This window comes from Mastomys coucha, unplaced genomic scaffold (genome assembly GCF_008632895.1).
Source record: "Mastomys coucha isolate ucsf_1 unplaced genomic scaffold, UCSF_Mcou_1 pScaffold16, whole genome shotgun sequence".
NCBI classification, from domain to species: Eukaryota; Metazoa; Chordata; class Mammalia; order Rodentia; family Muridae; genus Mastomys; species Mastomys coucha.
Genome location: NW_022196898.1, coordinates 69896908 through 69915929, shown reverse-complemented (window position 1 = coordinate 69915929; position 19022 = coordinate 69896908). Strand labels below are relative to the sequence as shown.

Genomic DNA, 19022 nt, shown 5'->3' with positions numbered 1-19022 from the left:
CTGTAGACCAGGCTGGCCTCAAACTCAGAAATCCACCTGCCTCTGCCTCCCAAGTGCTGGGGTTAAAGTCGTGCGCCACCAATTTGTGTACATAACGTTGGGGATCAACCCCAGGCCACGTGCATGCTAGACAAGCATTCTGTTATTGGCCTGCACCTCCAGCCCACTAAACAGTTTGTCTCCCAAAAGCTCAGTATCAAAGCCTAGAGATGAAAATATCAGTGTTACCTTTTGGGTCATTATGAGTCAGGAGCTGTATGTCAAATTGTTTGGCAAATGCAGTCAAATCTGGTGGCATCACACAGCAGGAGGCAAGATTAACTTGATTACTATTGGGTTTTACCTAAAAGTAGAAATAAAGTGGACTATATTAAATTATGTCACACAGAAAACAGAAAGTAGAAAGCATCAAGCTAATATTCATGGTTGTTATGAAAAAGAACCAGCCTACGAGTCCATCCACAGAACAGGTAAAGAGAAACTGATAAACACAACAGAGTCTGAGTTCCATAAAGGAAATGAAACTATGATATTGACAGGGAAATAAACAGGCTGAGAAATTATTATGTGGGCTGACTCAAAAAGCCAGACTCAAAAAGGCAAGACTGCAGGTTTCTTCCAGATGTGGGACTTTCAATATAAGAGTGTGTGTGTGTGTGTGTGTGTGTGTGTGTGTGTGTGTGTGTGTGTGTGTGTGTCAAGATCATGAAGCTAGAAAGGGGAGGAAGAAAGAAATCTTGAGAGGTGAAAAGGAAATGGAATTCAATGAGGAGAAAGGAAGAGGTCCACAAGGGAGAGTGAGAAAGAAGAATCGATTAGAAGTTGGCATAGTGGCATATGTATGAAAATACTATATTGAAGCCTATTGCTTTGCATGTGTAGTTAGACAATTAACTTTGTGCCTTTGTCTGCATGTATGTGTGCATAGTGGTATATGTGGAAGCCAGAGGTTGGGATCAGGTGTCTTCCTCAATTACTCTCTACCATATTTTGTGACAGGGTCTCTCACTGAACCTGGCACTCACTAGTTTAGCTAGACTGGCTGGCCATCCATCAATCCCCGGGGACTCTTCCTGCCTCTGCCTCTTCCAGGCACTGATATCACAGGCAGGCATTGCCTGGCTAGGTATTTTTATGTGTGCTCTCTAGGTGCTAGGAATTGAACTCAGGTCCTCGTGTTAATACAAGCACCTTACTGAGCCATTCCCTAACCCCCACTTTTTTTTTTTAAATAAAAGAGAGCAATACATTTTAGAATATAAAACTACATTTGACAATTCTTCATTTATAAAATACTTTTGCATGACTATCTGTATTAATCTATGCCTTCTTCATCCATGTTAGTAATAATAAGGAAAGAAGCTCTAGGATGAGAGAAAAGCCAATAGAGAATTACACTTACTGTTAAGATTCAAAATCAAGCCTACTAGAAACATTAGCTATAGCAATCTGCCTCTGCAGCAGCTACTCTAAGGGCAATAATGGTTTCAGCAGCAGGGAATATATCTTCAAGGCAGACATTGACTGTCAACGTACAAACTGGTTACTAATCAGGCATTTAAGGAGACTCATAACTTCAGTAGCTGCCCTGGCTAACTAACTGTTTTAGACTTCCTGGATCACTACATCTCCAGCTGCTTCTTGGCCACATTTGACTACCATGTCAATGAGAAAAAGAACAGTATTTTCTATAGTCTTCCCACTTGTCATGGATTCTGAAAGGTCTGCAGAAGCAGCTGAATAGGAAATTAAAGGAATAAAGACAAAATACAGAATAAAGGGTAAAGTGCTGGTAACCTCCCTCATGTTGTACGTTCTTAGAGCAAGAGTCAGTGGACACTTTCCCTGTATCAGGTCCTATAAGCTAAGTCTAATCACCTTTATGTAACAAAAAAAAAATGCTACATATATTTCCTTACTTAAGAAATTAAAGCCCTAATACACAAAGTGTAACATTTTCATCACATGTAAACATGGCCCACTGAATGAATGTCTTTCATTCACTAGCTCTGAAAACTTAGCATTTAGTGTTTTCTTCATTCATTTTAAGTGGATGAATACTCAGTTCAATTAAGTATATTAAACACAAAACTCTAAGCTCCTAATGCTTTAGATAAAACCTGTGGCAAAGTTCCCCCATTTAGGAGCCACCCCACAGGGAACATGCACCCCACAGAGAACATGCACTGGATGCACCCCACAGGGAACATGCACTGGATGCACTGGATGCACCCCACAGGGAACATGCACTGGATGCACTGGATGCACCCCACAGGGAACATGCACTGGATGCACCCCACAGGGAACATGCACTGGATGCACCCCACAGGGAACATGCACTGGATGCACTGGATGCACTGGATGCACAGTGCCCTTGGCTGTAGCCCACATCACGACCGCACCGCACGTACTTTACCTGTGCCCACTGATACAGCTGCTCCAACTGTGTTTTGTCTAGATCAGAGGTGCCTATGGCAACAATCTTCTTACTCTGAACTAAGTTTTCTAATTCCTCCCAGTAAGGCTGCAAATGCTCCAAGGAAAGATTAACTCCATCCTCAATCGGAGGCGATGCCATGATCACAGAGTCCAGCTGTGCAACTCCAAGGACTGAGCATGCTGAAGGAAAGGAAGACACCAAAAGGCCAAGTGTATGTTACATACTAAAACAATTACTACTGTCTTTAACATGACTCACTGAGTTGTCTGTTACCAACAGCTCTGACAATAGATTTCTGCATAATTTGTCATTTAGAACGCTACAATGCCCACTCACTCGCTTCTCTGCCACAGACGGTAGTTTCTGACCTACCCTCTTCCTTTATTTTTAACTAACCAGCTGCTGAAAATGATTCCAAAGTATTTGTATTTTGCTGTCTCTGGTTATAGTATTTCATTTATAGTGTAATATTTAAAGGGATAATAATGATTAAAGAGTAATTCTATCCTCAGACAGATAACATTAAATACATCTTTTACATTTCTATCATAATATCACTGTTTGTAAGTAAAGTCTTACTCCATTCAAGTCTTAAAAAATTAGTCTAGAATTTTAAACAGTAAAATTGAAATCAGCTTATTTATCTAGATTGGTTATGACTAATTCACTTAAGATAATTAAAAATCTATTATTATGAAAAAAATTAATGTTTGTTTACCCATGTCAACTGCACTTCTAGTTGATGATGAAGAATTCGACCCTACGATGAACAGTTTTGCTAGAAAACAAAAAGACTGATTACTGCGCATATCCACACCTTACTATGCAGGATTACTAGGATAAGAATTGGTTTTCTTTTCCTATTTTTGTAATTGTATAGGTCTACTTTAAGCCAGACACATACACTTTAACTCTAAATTTTAAATCACATGCTAGTTGTCAACATGTCTTTCTCAAGAATAAAATAAATCCATGTATTACTGGGCAGGATAGATAAACCTGAAATTACTTTTAATGTCTATTTTTATAGGCTAAGCATAATGGAGCATTTTTAAAAAGATTTTGTTTGTTTAATGTATGTGAGTACACTGTCCTATCGCTGTCTTCAGATGCAGCAGAAAAGATCCCATTACAGATGGTTGTGAGCCACCATGTGGGTGCTGGGAGTTGTTCTGGACCTTTGGAAGAGTAGTCAGTGTTCTTAACCACTGAGCCATCTTTCCAGCCCCATAATGGAGCATTTTTACATGGCTTCTACAATAAGTCAAACGTAAGAAAGCCTCAAAGTGTGTAATGAGAAGGAAACTGAAGGAAAAAAAAAGCACTAAAAAAAGTTTTTAAAGCTGTAGTTGGTTTATCTTTTAAAATTTATGTACACGTGTGCAAGTGCACATGGACTGCGGGGCGGGTATCCTCGGGCATCAGGAGGATGCGAGCTGCCTGGCATGAATGCTGAGAGTCCAACTCCAGGTCTGTGCAAGGAACCTGTGCCCTTCACTGCTGAGCCATCTCTCCACCCCCATTTGGTTTATCATTGGGTGTTAAACATTTTGAATGTGTTTCTATACAGTAGTTATCTTAAAGTTTTCTTGGTAATAATGTGCTTATTACACAAATGAAGAGCAATAAAAACAGAAAGACCAAAAAGACAGCAAACAGTCCCATGGCTCAACACTTTTATGTAGTCATTTCTTAGATCCTCTTCAGTGCTGCAAATCAAACTCATATATATGGATGCAAATACGACCCTGGGTGACAGAGCATTTTGTTACATGTGTGAAGCCCTGGGTTTGGCGCCCCTCCCCTCGCCACAAATAAGATCCTCTTACTACCAATCCCTGGTCCCTAAATTTTGCCATCTGAAATGGCCTTCTCTCTCCTCTGAAAGATGGGGGACTCTGAGATTGAAAGAGAAAAGCTTCTTAGGGTTGAGGATTTTATTACTATTAAAATTCTCTAATGGCACAGGAATGGAGGACAACTTGGAGGGGGCCCAAGACAATGATGAATTACCATCAACTACACAAAAATGCTGGCATTACTACTTCCTTTCCTACACAAGCGTTGATGTGAAGTTAATAGAAGAGTCAGGTTTTGTAGTCAGGCATACCTTCATAGCCTGCTGGTTCATCAATTCACTGGCTGAGAGAAAGCTTTCTCTTTTCTTCCTTTTTACCTGGTGGAGTCTCATGTTGCCAGGCCAGGGGAAACTTCTGATCTCCCTGTCTCAGCCTCCCAAGTAGCTGAAACTACTGTTGTGTGCCACTACCCCCAGGTCTGTGCTAACTCTCACATTACTTAGCATCCTGATATGGTGGGGAGAACAGTCCTTCTTGGCACATTTGTTTTGATAACTATAGATTGAAAGAGAAAAGCTTCTTGAACTATATGAAGAAACACAACCATAAGGAACCATTCAGTGCTTCACACAAAGCACAACTCAGCAGACAGTATTATGATTGGAATGACCATGTCCATCACACTATGTTAATAAATAATTGCTACCCATCATTACTTTGTGGTAAGTACTGCCCTAGCTATGTGCCTCTTTTGTTATTCCATCCATATTATAAAGAAGCATGTAAAATAATTGTATCCCACTGTACAGATAAACAAACTGAGGCTCAGAGAGGTTGAACGCTTGCTAATACTAGATTTAGTCACTAATCTATGCATGCAGGAACCTCAGTCTAGGCAAGGTCAAGATTGACTCTGCTATGCTATGTAAGCCAAGAGCAGAGACTGTTAACTGTCACTGTGGCTCTGAAATGTAGCGGTCACTGACACACCCTCATGTGCATAGTATTAATGTGCACTGTCTTCCCACGTGGCTTACTGCCCAGGCAACCTTGTGTACTTCCAGGCAAGCCCAGCCACTGCATGCCAGTATCCCAGGAAGGGGAGATTTATGTCTGCTTTCATAGACACTGTTCCTGACTGTTCCCTTTATCCCCTCCGTTTCCCACTTACCATTCTATTGCCGAGTACACACAGATCACACAAAAACAGCAAGTCCAAGGTTCATCCTGACTGCACGGCACTCAGCACTGATGCCCTATAACTCCCCCTTAAGACTTGATATTACATTACGGTAGAGCCTGTTTTCTTTCTTTTTTTTTTTTAGATTTATTTTATTATTTATTTTATGTGTATGAGTACACTGTAGCTGTACAGATGGCTATGAGCCATCATGTATGTGGCTGCTGTTGATCTCAGGACCTCTGCTGGCCCACTTGCTCCAGCCCCGCCCCACTCGCGCCAGCTTAATTTACTGCAGCTGTCTTCAGATGCACCAGAAGAGGGCATCCAATCTCACTACGGGTGGTTGTGAGCCACCATGTGGTTGCTAGGATCTGAACACAGGACCTTCAGAAGAGCAGTCAGTGCTCTTAACCCGCTGAGCCATCTCGCCAGCCCTTTTGTTTGTTTGTTTGTTTATCTTTTTTCTGTGTAACCTTGGCTGTCCTGGAACTCTCTCTTATAGACCAGGCTGGCCTCGAACTCAGAAATCCACCTGCCTCTGCCTCCCAAATGCTGGGATTAAAGGCATGCGCCACCACTGCCAAGTGTAGAGTCTGTTTTCTACACCAGTGACTGAGTCATTCACTGTCAAAAGGAAGGATTTACTCCCCCTTCACCTCCCCCTCCCCAATCCACTGAACAGGAGTGTACTGTAAAGAGCAGAGCTGGGCTGCAGAGATGGTTCAGCTGTTAAGTTCACTGACTATTCTTCCAAAGGTCCTGAGTTCAATTCCCAGCAACCACATGGTGGCTCACAACCATCTGTAATGAAATCCAATGCCCTCTTCTGATGTGTCTGAAGACAGCTACAGTGTACACATATACATAAAACAAATAAATAATTCTTTAAAAAAAAAAAAGCGGAGGTTACCAGAAACTTTCATTTCTTCTCTTTCATCAGGATTTATCTTCTCCACTGCATGGGACATGGTGCATTCCAAAACATCTGGAAACTCCTGCAGGAAACACAACATACAATGGACATAAACTTAGCACTGTTGACTGTACTGTCCTAAGCACTTCGGAAGCAAAGAGCTCATGGGACAAGATTCTTCATGAGGGCTAATAGGTTTTGCAAGCCTAGTATACACAGAAAGGTTAAATGTATGTGTATAGGTCTCTATTCTCTGCAGTAAAAAGTTCTTATTTTGACCAGTTATTCAGAAGTATTAATGGCCAAAAATATAAATAATAAACAAGTAGAAGAGCAGAGAGTTATAAGAAAGTCAGAATTGCTGGCACAGAGGTAGGTTTACTTTAAAATTAATCAATGAAAATTAACTATCTTGAATAAAGACATGCTAAAATCTCTTTAGAACCTTCTATGTTAATTACCAACAGTCTTAGTTACTGTTCTATTGCTGAGAGACCGTTTTGGAGGGGTAATCCATGACTCTCATGACAGGAGCAGACAGGCATGGCCCTGGAGCAGTGTGAGAGCTTCACATCCTGATGCACAGGCAGCAGGAGCAATGTGAGAGCTTCGCATCCTGATGCACAGGCAGCAGGAGCAGTGTGAGAGCTTCACATCCTGATGCACAGGCAGCAGGAGCAGTGAGGTTTACATCCTGATGCACAGGCAGCAGGAGCAGTGTGAGAGCTTTGCATCCTGATCCACAGGCAGCAGGCAGAGAGACACAGACTGAAGCTGCCACGGGGCTTTGCAACAGCCACACCCACACATATGTGTATTAAAGGATGGGAAATAAATCAATTCTTAGGAGTCCACTGGTGCGGGGCATGCAGAGATATTCCTTCCAAGGTGAAGGATAAGTCATTGTACCTGGGCCTTCCACCACCAAGTAGAAACTCAACATTTAGTAGGCCTAGGTGAATTCTGGGGACAGCACATTACTCATTTTGGGTGTGTGACTTTGGTCAATATACTAAGTGACAAGAAAAGCTGCTAGCTTTGTCCAGGGCCTCGAACAGGAGAAGGCTCTTCAACAGGGCCAGGCTACTGTACAAGCCGCTTTACCACTTGGACCATATGATCTGCAGACCCAACCGTATTGAGGTATCAGTGGCAGATAGGGATGCTATTTGGAGACTTTGGCAGGCCCTATCGGTCCAACAACAGGAGATCCTTAGGATTTTGGAGCAAAGCTCTACCATCATCTGTAGGCAACTATTCTCACTTAGAGAGAGAGCTCTTAGCTTGCTTTGGACCTTAGTAGTAAATGAATGTTTTACAATGAGCCACCAAGTTACCATGACACCTGAGCTGCCCATCATGAACTTAGTATTATCTGATCCACCAGACCATGAAGTAGGACATGCACAGTAGTAATCATTATCAGATGTAAGTGGTATATTCACAATCAGACCCGAGCAACTCCTGATGGCACAAGCAAGTTAACTTTTTTGAAAATAGCCCTGTACTGACATTTAATGAAGTATAGCTCCTTACTGTTTCATGAGGAACTGACATTTAAAGAATTGTTCCTAGCTGTATTATTGGGGTGATATTCTAACATTCAAGGCTGATAGTCATTTTTATACTAGACCAAACAGTAACTGGAATAAAACACTGATGGGCAAGGAGACTGTAGTGGGAGTAAGCAGGAGACAACTACATAAGGACTAGACTAGAGACCAGGTCAGATGATCTGCTTCATGCTCAACCCTACTAGGCCTGACCGCCATTTCAGCCAAAGAGCCCCAGAGCTTTATGGCCAACTGTCTGCTGGGCCTATTCAGCAAACTGGAAATTAATGTCACATCTGCTTAGGCTGCAGGATTTCTGCATGCACATTCCACTTACCCTGACCAAATCAGGGCTGATTTGGGAACTCCACTCATTCAAGGTCTTTTGGATACAGTCTCGAAGCTGCAAAAAAAAAAGCATTTTCAAAGTTGATCAACAGCTCTTTATACCTAGTACTTCAGGAAAGATGCGTTAGTAAGTGGAGGAGGGGACAGAGGTAGTAATAGAAAATACCATACAAGCCAGTGTTTATTAAGATTTTTTTTGTTTCCTACACTATAAATTCAAACCTTGTTTTATTCTTAATTCCTGTCTTTTGTTTATTGAGACAAAGTCTCTCTACATAGCCCTTGCTGTCCCAGAATTCACTGTGTAATTCCTGTCTTTTGTTTGTTGAGACAAAGTCTCTCTACATAGCCCTTGCTGTCCCAGAATTCACTGTGTAGAGCAGGCTAGCTTCAAACTCAAGAGATATCACCTGCTTCTCCCTCCTGAATGCTACATTAAGGCATGTATCACCATACCTGACCCTTAACTCATTCTTGGTTGAAAGTAGTAGTCTAATTATTTTGATAGTGATTTTGTACCAATTTTAAGACATTAAAGTACTTATCATTATATGCAATTATATACAATATACTATATACAATTATTTCAAAGACATTATTATAAAAAGCCCTGGACTAGGCTGTAATGGGTCCAAGCTATAATTCCAACATCCAGGAGGTAGAAGCAGGAGTACCACAGTTCTGAACTAAATCACTGAGAACTTGGAGAGTCTGAACAGAATTCACAGAAATCACGTTGTCACTATGCTATGAGTAATGGGTTGCAGGGAGGCTCAGCAGTTAAGAGCACCTGAGCTGGTTAAAAGGCCCAGGTTCACTTCCCAGCACCTGCATCAGGCAGCTCACAACCAGCGGCACCTCCAGTACCAGGCACCCAATACGTGTTTCTGCCCTGGCAACCACATGCATGTGGTACACATAAGACAAGAAGCAACACATACATGTTATACATAAAGCAGCAAAGGACAAGTATAGCCAGAGGACCTTCTACATAGACTCACCTGTGTTATATTATTAAAAATTCAAACCTAGGGCTGGAGAGATGACTCAGTGGCTAAGAGCTCTGGCTATTCTTCAGAGGACCGAGGCTCAATTCCCAGGACCCACAAGCAGCTCATAACTGTCTGTTAACTCCAATTTCAGATGATCCAACACCCTCTTCTGGCCTCCATGGGTACCAGGCATGCAAGTGGTGCCCTGACACATATTCAGGTAAAACACACATATACATTTAAAAAAAAAAAATCAATCTTGATTCAGCTCAGTAATGGAGCAGCTGCCCAGCATTCCTGAGGCCAGCCTTTGGGTCAGTCCCCAGCACCAGAACTCAGCATTCAACCTCCTGCCCAATCAGAGATCTGCCAAACACTCTTAAGAACAGCCAGAACTTTCCTTTTAACATTCCAAGTAACTGCTATGTAATTCTACAGTCTGAAGACCACCAGTATGGATAACTTGCAACCCTGACAATCCAGAGTTATTTCCCAGCACAGAGGGTACACTTCTTACCTTTCTTCAGTGATTTTTATAAAATATTTTTATTCTAACATCATTGCATATTATAAAATACACATTTGTATTTATCTCAATGTCAGCAATAACAGTCTCCTATAAGATGCATATTGACTTAATGAAAACCTAGATATATATAACAAAAAAATTATAAAATGCTAATATCACTATACTCCAAGCATGCTAGGTACTACTGTTCTATTAGGGAAAATACACCATTTCATTATTGACTAAGCTTTTTTTTTTAGCTTTTTATTAATTTATTCATTTGATTTCATGTGTTTTGCCTCCATGCATGTATGTGCACCATATATGAGCTTGCTGTCCACAGAGGTCAGGATAAGCACTGTATTCCCTGGAACTGGAGTTACAAATGGTTGTGAACCACCAAGTGGGTGCTGGAAATCAAGCCCGGTCCTCTACAAGAGCAACAAATGCTCTTAACTGCTGAGCCATCTCTCCAATTCCTCACTAAGATAAAAAATAGAAAAATAACAACAACAAACATTACATTCTTTTACTGCGTGGGAGTAGTCAAAGGACAGCTTTTTTTTTTTTTTGAAGATTTATTTATTATTATATGTAAGTACACTGTTGCTGTCTTCAGACACACCAGAGGAGGGTGTTAGATTTCATTATGGGTGGTTGTGAGCCACCATGTGGTTGCTGGGATTTGAACTCGGGAGTTTTGGAAGAGCAGTCAGTGCTCTTACCCACTGAGCCATCTCGCCAGCCTGAAGGACAGCTTTTAAGAATCAAATCTTTCCTACCACATAGGTCTTAGGAATCAAGCTCAGGGTGTCCTGCCTGGAGACAAGTGCCTGCTTAAGCCATTTTGGTAGCCTGACCCTAAACTTATTTTTGATCACTAATTAACCAACTCTGGCACAACCAGTGATTAACAACCAATCTATGCTTTAAAGATAACCAAGGGCACAGTGGTTCATATTCTGTGAGCAATCAATGACAAAGAAACTGAAAGTCCGGGCTGCAAAGGTGACTCAGTATCTCACTATGACTGCTTGTGACAGGATACAGGCTGATACAACACGTATCTTACCACTTTTTAGTACAGATAGTCACAAGGGGCAAGAGGGTCTCTCAAGGTGACAGAGCCACTATGTCAAGTTCTGCAGTCTGCAATAGTACTTTATGTGCCATTTACAACTCACCTGGATTCGAGTCACAAGATCTGTACTGCTATGCAAAGCATAATTAAATTAAACTGAGGTCAGATAAAAATTGAAAGTCAACGTATTCTTTTGTTGCTTATTCTTTTTTAAGTTTTGGAGTTCTTTTATTTTTAGCTTACAAAGTACTGAGTTTCATTATTGTGTTTTTCAAAACAAAATCTCTCTGGTGTTTCTCTCCTCCTTGTTCCCAACCCCTCTCTCTCCATCCTCAGCTCCTCTCCAGTGTTTCTGATACACATGGCCTTTGTCCTTCTCCATCTTGGCCATCTAGTCCAGCTCCTTATGTACAGTGTATGCTTGTGAATAAGTCAATATTCTCTTACAAACTAGCAAATGTTGAAGTAGCAGGACTAATTAGAGCTCAGCAACTGTGAGAGTGGAAATCGTCTAAGGTGTTATTCCCTGGCAAGATGACTGGTTTACATATTAGGGCTCTGCTGATGAATTCCCAAATCCAAGATCTTAGTTTATCTTCAAAGTTTCAGAAAAGATCCTTTTCTGAAACCATTTCTTTAATCAATCTTAGATTCTGAACAAATTACAGAAAATTTCCAAAGTTAATTACTTAAGAAATTCATTAGCTTTACCATAAAAAGTGATTTTTAATCTTATAAATTGTGTATTATTTATAGTGCCTTATATTTTTCATTTCCTATTGTCTCTATTCTTATGATAGCCAGCCTGGTCTACAATGTTAGTTCCAGGATAGCCAGGACTACTACACCGGGGTCTGTTTGAAACCCTGTCTCAAACAAAAAACAACAAAATGATCACATAGTTCAATTGCCAAACAACCCACCATGCACGTCCTTTGGGGGTAGAGGAGTTGAGTCTGATCTAGCCCCAGGCTGACACCTGCTTATACCTCCCAAGAACATTGATTATAGGTAAGCACCACCAAGCCCAGTTTTCCTGTCCAACTTTTGACATTGCAACACTACAATGCTGTCATTTACAAAAGTCAGGCTGCAGAATCACACAACAGAATTACAAATAAGTGTTTTGAGTATATATACAGTTGTATTTTGGGCCAGATATGTTTACGGAGCTGGAGGGATGGTTCGTTGGTGGAGAACACTGGTTGTTCTTCTAGAAGACCAGAGTTCTATTCCCAGTGCCCACATGGCAGCTTACAACCATCTGTAACTCCAGCCTCAAGAATTACACCCTCTCCCAGCACTTGGGAGGCAGAGGCAGGCGGATTTCTGAGTTTGAGGCCAGCCTGGTCTACAGAGTGAGTTCCAGGACAGCCGGAACTACACAGAGAAACCCTGTCTTGAAAAACCAAAAAAAAAAAAAAAAAAGAATTACACCCTCTTCTGGCCTCTCCATGGGCACCAGGTATACATGTATGTACAGACATATGTCCAAGCTAAATACACACACACACATAAATTAAAAAGATAATAAGTAATTGAACTCTACCAACATATGAATTTGTTTTAGTTAGGCCTTTTTTTTTTGGTTTTTGATTTTTTTCTCTTTTTCATAGATCCTCCTAGGAAGTCAGTTGCATCAAGTAGATTAGCCACCAACAATGAATGCAAACTTTGCACTTTCTATGAGGAGTACATAGCTACAGAAGTCACTGCCAATGGCCTGAGTAAGAAGTGGAAGAGTACTGTGGTCTCAATCAGTGGTGGGAATGGCAAATGAGTCTTTTCATGAGCATGTCGTCTTATCCCATGGCACTGTGTACCTGCAAGGAGCAAATCTTACTGTAGACCTAGACCAAGAACTACAGTGAGAAAATGAAAGTCTGTTTGGAGGAGGAAGAAGAGGAGGAAGAGGAGGAAGAGGAAGAAGAGGAGGAGGAAGAGGAGGAAGAGGAGGATGATAAAGGTATTCCCGGACTTCCAGGTACTACTGTGCTTCAGCAGTTGGGACCCAAAAAAGCTAGTGGAATCCTCAAACTTTTCAGTCTCTCTAAAGAGGATGATGTCCACCAGTATGTTTTCATAAAGTGCTTAAACAAAGTAGATAAGAAACACCCAAGATTTAGCGTCTTGCTGCTCCATGTGTCCTGTGATGCAACACAATCACTAACTTACTGCTCTGAAGAGACAATGCACTAAGAAAAACAAGGAGGGGCTGCAGAGTTTTGACCAAGGAAATGGAGGAAGACAAAGAATGTCAGGAACAGACTGCCAAGAGACGTAGGCTGCCCTTGCTGAGCACTTCTACTTTAGTCTCCACAAGAATAAGAATCCCTTTCTAGCCCATCTCCTTTGTCAGCCATTGAACCAGAGAAATACCTTCTACCACAGACCCCAGGGCTGAGACTCAGCTAAATAATTTACACTATCCTCCTCATCCATTCTACATCCTAACTTAGAAGCCCCTCCTCCCACTGCAGCTCTCCTCCCCAGGGTCTCCACCTCTTAGCAAGAACCCAGGACACTCCTAGCTTTTTTCTGCTACCCCATTCAGCATTTCCTCCTGGCCCATTGCCATTCCTTTCCAGCATTTTCAATCTGTGGGTTGAGACTCTTTCATAGGAGTCACCTAAGACCATCTGCATATCAGATATTACATTACAATTCATAACAGTAAGTTACAGTTATAAAGTAACAACAAAAAACATTTTATGATTGGAGGTCACCACAACATGAGGAACTGTATTAAAGGCTCATAGGACTAGGAAGGTTAAGAACCACTGCTCTGGGGCTGGCGAGATGGCTCAGCGGGTTAAGAGCACTGACTGCTCTTCTGAAGGTCCTGAGTTCGGATCCCAGCAACCACATGGTGGCTCACAACCACCCGTAATGAGATTGGATGCCCTCTTCTGGTGCATCTGAAGACAGCTGCAGTAAATTACACACAGAGCGAGCAGGCCAGAGCAAGAGGGGCCAGCAGACGTCCTGAGTTCAACAGCAGTCACACACATGATGGCTCATGGCCATCTGTACAGCTACAGTGTACTCATATACATGAAATAAATAAAATAAATCTTTAAAAAAAAAAAAAAAAGAACCACTGCTCTACCCACCAACCACAGAAACACTCTTCCAGGGACTTCGCTGCCACCAGACTATGGCTAGGAGCCAGAACACCAAAGGCCCCTAAAGTTAAGACCAGATATCTACACCAAAAATCCCTCAAACATCTTAACTCCGATGCCTAAGTCCCAGCACAAAAAGACACACATGAACAGCCAAGACAATATGGCTCCTCCAGAAGCCAGCAACTCTGTACTGCAGTAGGCCCTGAGAAAAGTAATTTAGTTGAAGTACAAGGCAAAGACTTCAAAGTGGCAACTGTTGAAGGACCTTCAAGAGGATATGAGTGAAGTCTGTGAAAACAGAGCTGAATGAAATAATGAAAACAGTTCAGGATATGAAAGTAGAATTTAACAAAGAACTAGAACCACTTTAAAAAAAAAAAAACTAAAATAAAACTCAAAATGAAAAACTTAAGATACCAAAAACAACCCTCAGAGATTAGTGCCTTGTCCAACTTCCATCAGAGTGGCTACTTCCGATTGTGGACAGGATCAGCCCTGAGACTAAGGGGGCAAAGTTCAGAGTGGAGGACTTCAGACCACAGGGATCCATACAGAACAGGAGCGGGAAGACTGTAGGAGCCAGAGGTGGTGGGTGACCCCAAGGAGACAGTGTCCTGCAGACACAGTAGGACTGAAGCACATATGAACTCTCAGAGACGGTGGCAGTGCGCACAGGCCTGCACAGATTCAAGGCAGTTGGGTTCCTAGCACTGAGAAAGGAAAGTAGTCTAGGTGTCCCTAACCTTAGAGTTAATCTGCAATCGATAGCAACTGGTAAGGGGTAAAATCAGTCTCTCCAGTGGAGTGTCACTGGGTATGTCAAGCATACCCAGGGCAACACAGAACAAACTCCATGGCTTGTCTGTAGATTTTTTTGTTTTGTTCTGTCTAGTTAAGTTTTGTCTTACTGGTCTTCTGCTTGTTCATTCTGAGATTTTGTGGCATCGTGGGGTTTTTGGGGTTTTGTTTTTGTTTTTTTGAAAGAAAGAGAACATAAAATTCGATTGGGAGGATCTGGGAGGAATCCCAGAAGGGGAAATACGATCAAAGTACATAAATTTATAAATACATAAATATATAAAATACATAATACATACATAAAAATACAAAATACATAAACGCATAAGTAGTTAAATAAAAGTAAATTTTAGGGGCTAGAAAGATGGCTCAGTGGTTAAGACAACTGACTGCTCTCTCAGAGGTCCCTGGTTCAATTCCCACGATGTCTATAACTCCAATAACTAATATTCTCCCAGATATGCATGCAGACAAAACACCAATGCACATAAAACAAAAGGAAATAACAAATAAAATCAAAATAAATAAATTTTAAAAATCAAAAAATGGGGCTGGCGAGATGGCTCAGCAGGTAAGAGCACCCACTGTTCTACCGAAGGTCCTGAGTTGAAATCCCAGCAACCACATGGTGGCTCACAACCATCTATAATGAGATCTGACGCCCTCTTCTGGTGTGTCTGAAGACAGCTACAGTGTACTTAATTATAATAATAAATCAATCTTTGGGCCAGAGCGAGCAGGGACTGAGTTAGTGGAGTTGACCGGAGCGAGCAGAGGTCCTAAAAATTCAATTCCCAACAACCACATGAAGGCTTACCACCATCTGTACAGCTACAATGTACTCATGTACAGAAAAATAAAATAAATAAATCTTAAAAATCAAAAAATAAGAATCTGTAAGAAAAAAATGATCAGGCCTTGAAAAAAAAAGTGGTTATTTCTGTTTTGTTTTCCAGTTTCCTTAATCTCTTCAGTGAAGCTGAACTGTTTTAAATAGCACGTCCCACTCTGATCTCTGGTTGGCAGAAAATCCTTTATGCAGGCTGAGGATATGGCTCAGGGTGAAGCACTTGCCAGACCAGCATGAGGACCTGAACTCAGACCCCAGCACCTAGAGAAAAGCCAGGCCTGGTGGGTGCAGTAGATAGTGCTGGGGCCTGAGGGAGTAGACACAGGCTAGTCTAGCCAATCCCTGAGCTCTGGGTTCAGTGAGACACCCTGTCTAAAAAACAAGATGGAGTGTAACAGAGGAAGCTATCAGACATCAACCTCTGGCCTGTGAGCTCCCACACAGAAGGGAAGTCTCTCTGTACAAACAGAACACACATACACCCTGCATTCTAACTAATCTGCTGTGGTGTCCTTAAAATGCACGGCATGTCTTGGGACTCTTCCTTAATGCTTCCTGCTTTAGTTTTCATCCTACTCTTAAAAAGTCAATTATATTTTTATTTTATGATTTGGAACTGCTCTTTAGACCAGGCTGACCTCAAACTCAGAGACCGTCCTGCTTCTCTGCCTCCTGAGTGCTGGGATCAAAGGCCTGGCCACCAGACCCAGCTTAAAAAGTCAATTTTTACAAAGTGCAACAGGGTAGAAAAAACATCTCCCACACAGTATGCAAGAGTTAGTAATAATATCCTTTCAATGCCACCTGTTTCTGATATGCTGCTGATACACACAGAAACAGAAGCATATGAACTGAATGAATAAAATGAGTTCTTTTCAGTCAAAAAAACGCTGACCACCTCTCTGATGATGATGGTTGAGAGATGCACTGAAATTCTCAAAGAATAAAAGCATTAAAAACAAACACTGAAAGCCACTGCAGTGTGTTGTGGTGAGATAAGGTGCTCATGCTCACGGCAAAGGCTATGCTGAGCTCAGTGCCAGGAGAAACCACGGCTCTCTATACCAAGACACAGAGACACCTTTGAGAGAAACAGGCAAAATGGCCAGTTCAAATAAAGGTACCAACTAGCTGGGACCTGAACACAGGCTAGGCTAGAGTTAGGCTCCTAAATCTGACCAGTGCAGGCTCTCAACTTACAACTAGGACTCCAGGGCTCTTGTAGAGCCTGCCTCATTAAAAGAGCAGAAGCTTGTCTCTGATCACAGACACTAATGTTACAATATGACATAACTTAGGAAATGTATTCTTTTTTTTTTTTTTTTTTTTTTTTTTTTTTTTTTTTTTTTTTTTTTTGGTTTTTAGAGACAGGGTTTCTCTGTGTAGCCCTGGCTGTCCTGGGACTCACTCTGTAGACCAGGCTGGCCTCGAACTCAGAAATCTGCCTGCCTCTGCCTCCCAAGTGCTGTGATTAAAGGTGTGCACCACCACTGCCTGGCAGGAAAAGTATTCTTTAATCAGGAATTGTTTACCTTTCTGATGATCCGGTTGATAAAGAGCTTGTATGTGGAGTATTTTCATATACCATCTTTTACTTACCACAACTACTTGATGAGAGGATATTACTCAAGGTTAAAGTTATAGCCAGGAAAACAGTTTCAAAGTCATATAGCTCCTAAGTGGAAATGTTTCTTTTAAAAAATGTTTCTATTTATCTTATTTATTTTTTGTGACAGGACCTCACATGGTATCCCAGGCTGGCCTCAAATTCTACATTCTATTGCCTTAACCCATTGAGTATTAGAGGAGTCCACCACCATACCCAGCTTATTATTTCCAACACATAATAATCACACATCTGTTTTATTTTTTTTGTAAGTAGTAACCATGTTCCATATTACCAATATACTTCTATAATTAGTTGCACATTGCACGGTCCGTGGAGAACTATTGGCTCAGAAATAGGCCATTAACACAAATGTAACACTTTTTTAATTCTAGACTAACCTCTGTCACTTCCAACTAGTGATTAAGGTTTTTTTTTGGGGGGGGGGGGGATGTTGAGCCAGAGTAGCCCTGGCTGTCCTGGAGTTCAATATACAGACCAGGCTGGCCTTGAACTCAGAGATCCTACTGCCATTGCCTCCCCAGGGCTGGGATTAAAGACGTGTACCACCACGCCCCTCTTTAATGGTTAGTTCTGAAGCAAGTAAAATGTTAACTTCCAGTAAGTATTGTCCCAAATCCAAATTCAGCACAATAGAGAAAGCAATGTCAACAGTATCAAAGTTACGTGAATTGTTAGTTCATCTACCAAGCATCAAACTAATATTCCTTTACCTGGCTAAGGGAGAGGGAAGGAAGATGAAGACGCAGAGCTGCAGTGGCTCTGTCCAGCCGGGCAGGAGACCCGGCGAACCTCAAGAGTTGTGCGATCAACTCCGACCGGCGGAGGCGCCCCTCGCCCCTCGCCCCGCAGCTGCACCTGCCAAGCCGGGATGGTACCCAGCTTACCGCCGCACCTCCGGGGATAGCCTTCCAGGGCGGGTCGAGCCCCGGAGAGCTCCGCTTGTCCCCATCGCGAGGAGACCCTCCGCGCCCCACCGTGCTCACCTCCTCGCTGTGCGTGGATGGACACTTTTTCCGCAGGCGGCCCCAGTTGAGCAGGTTCCCGGTCTGCAGGTGCAGAGTGCTGGCCCGCGCCAGGAGCGCCCCGGCCGCGCGGCTGTCGGTACCCATGGCAGCTGCCGCCCGAGGGGACCGGGCAGCGCCGGGGTGGCGGAGGGAAAGCGGGCGGGCGGGCGGGCGGGAAGACGGCTGCCTCGCAGGGCGCGGCGGTGCCCCAGGCCCCAGAGGCGAGCGCGAGGCTGCGGACTCCGCGCGGCCACAGCCCGGTGTGCGCTCGGGCCCGAGGAGGCCGGGTGGCGACGGAGAGGCGGTCCCGGACGGAGGGAGGGAGGGAGGGAGAGAAGGAGGCGCCGGCGCGGACGGTCGCGGCGGCTCCTGCGGCCACCCCTCGAGCCGCCGCCGAAACGACTGGGGCTGTTTCCCGGAAGACAATGACTAAGCAGAAACCTCACCAGAGAAAGTGCTTCGTAACCGTTACTCGTCCCGCGGCGGGCCAGGGGCGGGGCGCGGAGGGCTGGCGAGGCGCAGGCCCGCGGGTGACTGGCCCTCGGCCTGCGGCGGGCGTGGCGCCGGGCGGCGGGGCGCGGGCGGCGCCGCGGGGAGAGCAGCGCGCGGACGGGCGCCCCCTGCCGGCCGGAGCGCGGTGCGCGGAGCGCGGCCTACGCCGACGGCGCCCCGGGAGCGCCGTTCAGCCAATGGGCGCCGCGCTGCGGCTCTGGACACGCCCCCTTCAAAAGGCCAGCCAGAGGGCCATCCTCGGAGGCTTAAGCTTGCCTGCTTCTATTTCTCAGGACCCTATTC

The 19022-nt window shown here is 43.3% G+C and overlaps 1 protein-coding gene and 1 long non-coding RNA gene across 2 annotated transcripts in view; one reads left to right on the top strand and one right to left on the bottom strand.

Annotated features, from left to right (window-relative positions):
- LOC116093718 overlaps positions 1-6776 on the top strand; it is a 13155-nt gene extending 6379 nt beyond the window's left edge. The window contains exons 2-3 of the long non-coding RNA XR_004119812.1: positions 2520-2651; positions 6363-6776. This is a non-coding gene — a long non-coding RNA (uncharacterized LOC116093718). The remainder of the gene's footprint in view (positions 1-2519; positions 2652-6362) is intronic.
- Gclm (glutamate-cysteine ligase modifier subunit) overlaps positions 1-18808 on the bottom strand; it is a 20586-nt gene extending 1778 nt beyond the window's left edge. Inside the window, exons 1-6 of the mRNA XM_031375331.1 lie at positions 18207-18808; positions 8226-8291; positions 6333-6417; positions 3159-3218; positions 2417-2619; positions 229-343 (exon numbers count right to left, since the gene is read on the bottom strand). Coding sequence (XP_031231191.1) covers positions 229-343; positions 2417-2619; positions 3159-3218; positions 6333-6417; positions 8226-8291; positions 18207-18332 — 655 coding nt within the window. The 5' untranslated portion in view covers positions 18333-18808. The remainder of the gene's footprint in view (positions 1-228; positions 344-2416; positions 2620-3158; positions 3219-6332; positions 6418-8225; positions 8292-18206) is intronic.
- Between the last annotated feature and the right edge of the window lie 214 nt (positions 18809-19022).